At 47.1% G+C, this 6,800-nt stretch overlaps 1 protein-coding gene across 1 annotated transcript; it reads right to left on the bottom strand.

The window, feature by feature from the left end:
- Positions 1-4,271: 4,271 nt before the first annotated feature.
- S100A8 (S100 calcium binding protein A8) lies at positions 4,272-5,437 on the bottom strand. Its single transcript, XM_066255210.1, has 3 exons — positions 5,304-5,437; positions 4,616-4,778; positions 4,272-4,471 (listed from the first exon to the last, which is right to left on the bottom strand). Exons 2-3 carry the CDS (start codon positions 4,754-4,756, stop codon positions 4,343-4,345), a joined length of 270 nt encoding a protein of 89 aa, XP_066111307.1. The 5' UTR covers positions 4,757-4,778; positions 5,304-5,437; the 3' UTR covers positions 4,272-4,342.
- Positions 5,438-6,800: the final 1,363 nt, after the last annotated feature.

Below are 6,800 nucleotides of genomic sequence, written 5' to 3'. Positions count from 1 at the left end.
GCCCAGTAAGTGTTGGTAGCTGTCCCGCTCCTCTTCAGCCTGTTTGCATTTAGGCTGAATTCCACAGGTCAGGAAGCCAGAAGATAGATAGGCTGGTATCTGGACCCCAACAGAATGTTCTGGCTCCCAGGCAGAGCATGCATGGGGAAGTCCTTTCCATTGGAATGAGTTCATCTATTCAGCTGCTAGACACCAATTGCCCAATTCCAGATCTTCTCCATGCCCTTTAGGATTTTTGTCACCACCATGAAAAAAACTGGTTGAAGCCAGGAGCCTGGGGTGGAGACATGGGCGAAGAAGCAGGATTTCAGGCAGGTCATCCTTATAGGCTCCGGAAACCTCAGTCACCAGATCTACCTCAGTGGGTGAGCCAAGGTCTTTTTTGTGGGCCCGAATGTTACAGGAGGTTCCCTGCTGAACTACTTCTTTCTCAACTTCCCACTTCCTTGTTTTTTTGTAGGTGGGGAAACAGGAAACCAAATCACCTAGCTGTGGGCTACATGCCTGTCTGACTCTGCCCCGTGGTTCCTGTAATGGGCACGGCGGTTCCTGTTATGAGCACGGTCCTGTTTGTAAACCACAATCTCCGACCCTGCCTCCTCCCTGGACCTTTCAGTGAGGCCCCCTCACCACCTCTTTCTCCAGATGGCTAGTGCCAGTGGGGTAACCTCCACTGCCCAGCCATCAGCTCGGGTATCAACTGTTGGTCAATGCAATTGTTCACAATCAGCACCTATCCCTTAGAGTGAAACTCCAAAGGGCACTCTGGGCCATCTTCCCCACGGTCTCTGAGCAGGCTCAGAGTCAGCAGCTCATTGACAAACAATTGATATTGGTAAATCACCCCCAAAGAATCCATTAACAGCAGGTCCAGCAGAGCATTTTCAAGGAGACTCAAAGGCACTGAGAGATGCTGCCCCCAGGCCCACTCAGACACACACCCACTCAGACACACACCACACCACACCGCACCACACTGTCACCACCACCAGCGTGGAAACAGAGAGGTTGCTTTCTCCTCGGTGAATTCTCCCATTACGTTCCCTAAAGCAGGGGTCCCCAAACTTTTTACACAGGGGGCCAGTTCACTGTCCCTCAGACCATTGAAGGGCCGCCACATACAGTGCTCCTCTCACTGACCACCAATGAAAGAGGTGCCCCTTCCGGAAGTGCAGCGGGGGCTGGATAAATGGCCTCAGGGGGCCGCATGTGGCCAAAAGCATGAGTGAGGCCTGGGATGCAGCCAGGTGAACCCTGTAAACGTTTCTCATCTTCTGACTATTGGGCCAGCATCTCGCCTTTAAGTGCCTCTCAGACCGGCATGATCTCCCTTTCCACAATGCAAAGGATGCACCCATGCTCCTGACAGGTGGGCGCCCTTGCTTTGGGGGAGGGATAGAGCTATCCTTCAGGAAAACTGAGAAGAAAGCAATTTTGTCCCTGAGACTTCCCACTAGCCCAGCAGGACCCCAACTTCCTCTTGGATGACTAGACCCCCTCATCCCATTTTAGATACCAATCTTAATTCTCTGGCTGCCAACTATTTTCATTAATATTTTAGCTGATAATAAAAACTGGCTGGTAGCTAAAGCCATGGTTGGTGAATACAGTTTAAGCTGTTCATTTGCATTTTCATATGATTAAGGTCTACTACACATAAAAAACCCAGTGATCTGGGGTGAGTAATCTTCAACATTGGAAGCTGGTTAATGACTGGCATTTTGGTGGGTTAGGGAGCAGATTACTCATCCTGAAATCCTGGAAAATTGGCTACCTCCTCTTCTACTGAACAAGAAGCACTTCTGGCCTGACCAGGCAGTGGCGCAGTGGATAGAGCATCAGAATGGGATGCAGAGGACCCAGGTTCGAAACCCCAAGGTCACCAGCTTGAGCGTGGGCTCTCCTGGTTTGAGCAAGGCTCACCAGCTTAAGTGCAAAGTCACTGGCTTAAGCAAGAGGTCACTCGCTCTGCTGTAGCCCCCCCCCCCCAGTCAAGGCACATATGAGAAAGCAATCAATGAACAACTAAGGTGCTGCAACAAAGAATGAAGAATTGATGCTTCTCATCACTCTCCCTTCCTGTTGTCTGTCCTTATCTGTCCCTCTCTCTGTCTCTCTCAAAGAAGAAGAAGAAGAAGAAGAAGAAGAAGAAGAAGAAGAAGAAGAAGAAGAAGAAGAAGAAGAAGAAGGAGGAGGAGGAGGAGGAGGAGGAGGAGGAGGAGGAGGAGGAGGAGGAGGAGGAGAAGGAGAAGGAGAAGGAGAAGGAGAAGGAGAAGGAGAAGGAGAAGGAGAAGAAACACTTCTGGCTTCTTCATGAGCTTGAGTTATCAACTGTTGATAGCTCAATATCAATGCAATTCTTCACAAGCAGTGTTCATCTTTTACAGTTAAATTTCAAAAGGCACTCTGTGCCACCTACACCATAACCCTTCCAAGAGGGCTCAGAGTCAGCATATTTGTTGGCAAACAGAAGTGATAATGGTAAATCTCTCCCTCCTCCATCTCACTGCCCCCACCCCCAACAGAGTGGGTTTCTTTTCAATCCAGGCTCCTGGGGTCAGAAACACACAATCATCCCAGAGGGGGTTGAAGGGTTCATGGGGTACTTATTCAGAGGCTCAATGTCTCCTGTACACAGAGAGACCCCAAACCAGCCTTGGCCTCCTGGGCACAGTGCACCTCCAGCTTCACACAGCAGAAGAGGGAGGTAAGGATGTGGGCAGCAGGAGAGAAACTGCTTTGCTCTTAGCAACATAACCTTGCAAGGTTCAACCATCCACAAAACAACAAAAATGAAATTACTTCACCTTTAATTACAAAAATTTAGCAACAGGGCAAGTGTTCTTAACCTTTTAGGGGTCTTTGGAGCCTCTTGAGAATCTGATGAAAGTCACAGAGGAATGTGTTCATGCACACACTCAAGATGATGCATTCACTTCAGTTCCATTTAGAGATGCACAATGGACCAAGTTAAAAACCCTGGCTCAGAGATTCTGGTGATAGCTCCCTACTCCCTTCTACATCACCAACACTGCCTCATCCCCCAAATTGGGCAACAGAAAATTTTTCAAGGCGCAGGGTAGGAGACGACTCTGCACCAATATAAACGGCAGTTAACTGCAGAGCAAGGGCTAAGTGAGGACAAAAGATCTTGGAATATATTGGCCATGGAGAGACAATGAGCAAAATCACTTGAACGCATGTACGCAGGATTCTTGTAGGAATGCTTCCAAGAACCAAATGTCCTTTATGATTGATAGACTCTGAGACTCTGACTCTTCTTGTGTCCTTCCTTGTTCATGAATAGAAACAATAAATGTGCAGGGTGGTGAATGGAATGGATGGGCAAAAAGACTTGTGTAACTTTCCAGTTTTAACTGCTGAGCTATGGCTTTTGGAACTCAATAGATATGCAGTGATGCTGTTTCTCGGGGCTGATTCCGCTTAAGAATTTCAGCCCTCTGCCCAGTTATTTAAATCTGGTGTGTCTTTTGCATCGCAAGCCCAAATCATAAAAAAATTCATAACAGCAGAGCAAGAAACTCAGCTTGGGGGCTGGATTCTGAATTTCCCATTTACCAAGCATTTAGATATTTTGTTAATCGCCAGAGCATTCATCCCAATGGGCAGCATTTGAGTAACTTGTTCTTTGAGTTGAGTTTTTATTAATGTAGAGGCCTATCTGCCTATTCCTTTATTATTTAATTGAGTTGGGATCCAGGGGTTATTAGTATTACTGTGGAATTCTAAACATCCAGCTACAGTCACACCCAGAAGAATCTCTCTCTCTCTCTCTCTCTCTCTCTCTCTCTCTCTCTTTCTCTCTCTCTCTCTCTCTCTCTCTCTCTCTCTCTCTCTCTCTCTCTCACACACACACACACACACACACATATACTTCTCAATTTCTCAAGAGTCTCACCTAAGACATTTAGCTGGAAATTAAAATTTAGTTTGGAGAACAGTAGTTTTCCTTTCATCACCCGGTTTCCATACGCCCATTTGAAAAGTCATCAGCTATAGTGTCATGGACTTTTAAAAATTCTAAAGCCGTAGAACCAGTGACTTGGGGCCAAGGCTAGATGAGACTCAGGAACAGTTTAGGGGGAACTAGAAAGGAAACCAGACCAGTGGCAAGCACTTAATGTTCGTGAGACATAGGGAGTAGGGGACAACAGAGGTTTGTTTATTTTTTTCCCGTGGGTCTTCCAACACTCTCTCCACCCCCCAAGAACCTCATTCTACAAAAGAAAAGCAAGAGACCAAGACAGGCCTGAGGTATCAACTACTTTATTATTGTTCAGGAGCAAGTCCAGGGGCCCAGCCCCAGGGCCCAACGGCCCTGCTACTCCTTGTGGATGTCTTCATGGGATGCCACGCCCACCTTTATCACCAGGATCAGGAACTCCTCGAAGTTGATTGCCCCATCTTTATTGATATCCAGTTCTTTGAACCAGGTGTCTGCATCCTTTTTCTGTCCAGATTGAGAGAAAGAAGCAGACTGTAAAGATCTCCGTGAAAGCTGAAGAATGGCATTTACCTGGGACAGCATGGGGACCAGTGACCCGGGCATCATCAGAGCCAGGCAGAGAACCAGACCATACCCAGCCCTCCTCACCTTCATATACTGAGGGCACTCGGCCTCTAACAATTTCTTCAAGTCATCTCTATAGAGGGAGTGGTAGTTCCCTCTCTCCAAGGAGTACTTGTGGTAGATCTCAATGAAGTTGTTCAGAGCGCTCTCCAGTTCCGTCAGCATGGTGCCCAAGGATTTGCCCCACCTGGAAGCGGGAGTACATGGGTGGGGATGCTGCCTCTGCTCACAGCTGAGTGAAGACTAAGGGGGCACTCAGGAAATTCATAACCCCAGTAATGGCATTGTCCTGGCCTGCGCCATCCAAATAACTCCAGAGGATGGCTATAGCTATGATGAGAAGGAGTGGGACGATATGGATAGGAGTACGGGAGGGGGTCGGTGCACACACTCACAAATACACATGTGCAGTGCGCGCACACACACACACTCACACACACACACACACACACAGTGCTGGCCAATCCTTTCCACGCCCTCACCTTCTTCCCAAGAAGGATCCAACTTAGAAAATGAATGTGCCCTCACCTGAAAGGAGCCTAATGTTCTGGCTCCTTCCTTGTCTCTGTCCCACTCTCCTCTCCCAGCTGGTCCAGATCTTGGTCCAGACTTCCTTGATCTTTCTCTCCCCTCTCTCCAGAAGGCTGCTGCACTCCCCAGCCCTCCCTAAGGAAGCCCAAAGTGTGGGGCAGACCAGGGCAGCCGCACTTACCAGGGTTTTCTGAAACCGAATGAAAGGGTTGACAGAGTTGACAGGATATGCAGGCTGAGTGGTGGCTCCCTTTTATAGGGGTTGGGCTTGGCCAGCTGCCCTGGCCTTGGGCCATTCAGAGGCAGCTACTCCCTTCCAGGGTTGCTACAGCCTCAGGTTTCCTAACCAGGTAAATGCGGCAATCAGAGAAGATTTCTGGTGGGGTGGGGGGTGGAGGGTGCGTAGTGCCCGAGCGGGAGAAACCAGGAAGAGGCCATGGTGATGTGATATGGTGCCAAGGAATTGCAAAAATTGTTAACAACGCCGTTTTAAAGAGGAAAAGTCGGGCTTCTTACTCCCTCCTTTCTTTAGAGAATGAGAATGCAGGAGCTTCCTGGCTTACAAGGACAACTGGGTCATCTAGTCATAGTTTAACTATAGTTCTCTGGAAGGACTGAGGCCACACTGCTTACTAGACAACAAAGAATATAAAATTTATCTGAAAACTTCCTTTTCCCCTCCCTTAAGAGCCTTTAGGAGACAGTGTTTACATATCTTAATTAAAAATTCCTACACTGATTCTAACTCTTCCTCCCCTCCTGAAGTCCTGAGAGTGACATATACCTGTAGACAAAGGGATCATGAGCCCACTCCCCTTGCTTGAAAAACCTGCATTCTGTTACATTTTATATGCTTTCTAATAATCATCCCTTTTGAAATTCTTTACATGTATAAAAACTTGTAAACTAAACGAGCAGGGACTAGCTTATTATAAACTAGCCCCAACACTTTTGGCAAAGGTAATTTCACTTAGCTTCTCTCCTTATCCTAAGCTAAACATTTCCTTGTGGCGACAGGGATGGGTGGTAGACACTAGAAGATCTGGGAATGTCTTTGCCGGGTATGTAAAACATTTATCACTACTGTGTTATCTTGTGGTCTTGATGTGTAAGAATGCTTTTTCCTTTTAATAGATTTTATAGCTGAATGTTGTAAGCTTGTTAGTAATTGACAATTGTACCATGCTCTCCCTCTTTACCCACCCCAACCAGTACTTGATTTTGTATTAAAGAAGGTTCAGAACGGTAAGAGGGCCTACATGATTTGGGACTGTGCCCCGTGTAGCTAGCTAGCCGGCTAATTAATAAACTCCTCAAATTTCTTCTGTAACCTGTCTGATGTCTCTATGTAACCCGTAGATTAAAGTACACTACTTTACAACAGTGAGGACTCTCTGGGCTGCTGACATTCCCAAACTTGGTGATCACGATGCCTGCTCTTGAGTCCTCACTGTTACTGTTGCTAATCTCATACATTGTGACCTATCTGTGGGTCCCTGAAATGGAACTGAATGCATCATTTTGAGTGTGCACATGAGGACATTCCTCCATGGCTTTCATCAGATTCTCAAGAGGCTCCAAAGACCCCTATTAGTCAAATAAGTTTGTAAATATGATATATATGTTTGCTTGCTTATAGTTTGCATTGGGTGTGGGAGACAGGCTGTAAACTGGCAAA

Source organism: Saccopteryx bilineata, chromosome 2, assembly GCF_036850765.1.
Source record: "Saccopteryx bilineata isolate mSacBil1 chromosome 2, mSacBil1_pri_phased_curated, whole genome shotgun sequence".
NCBI classification, from domain to species: domain Eukaryota; kingdom Metazoa; phylum Chordata; class Mammalia; order Chiroptera; family Emballonuridae; genus Saccopteryx; species Saccopteryx bilineata.
The sequence above is the reverse complement of the archived record's forward strand: the minus strand, read 5'-3'. Positions and strand labels throughout refer to the sequence as shown.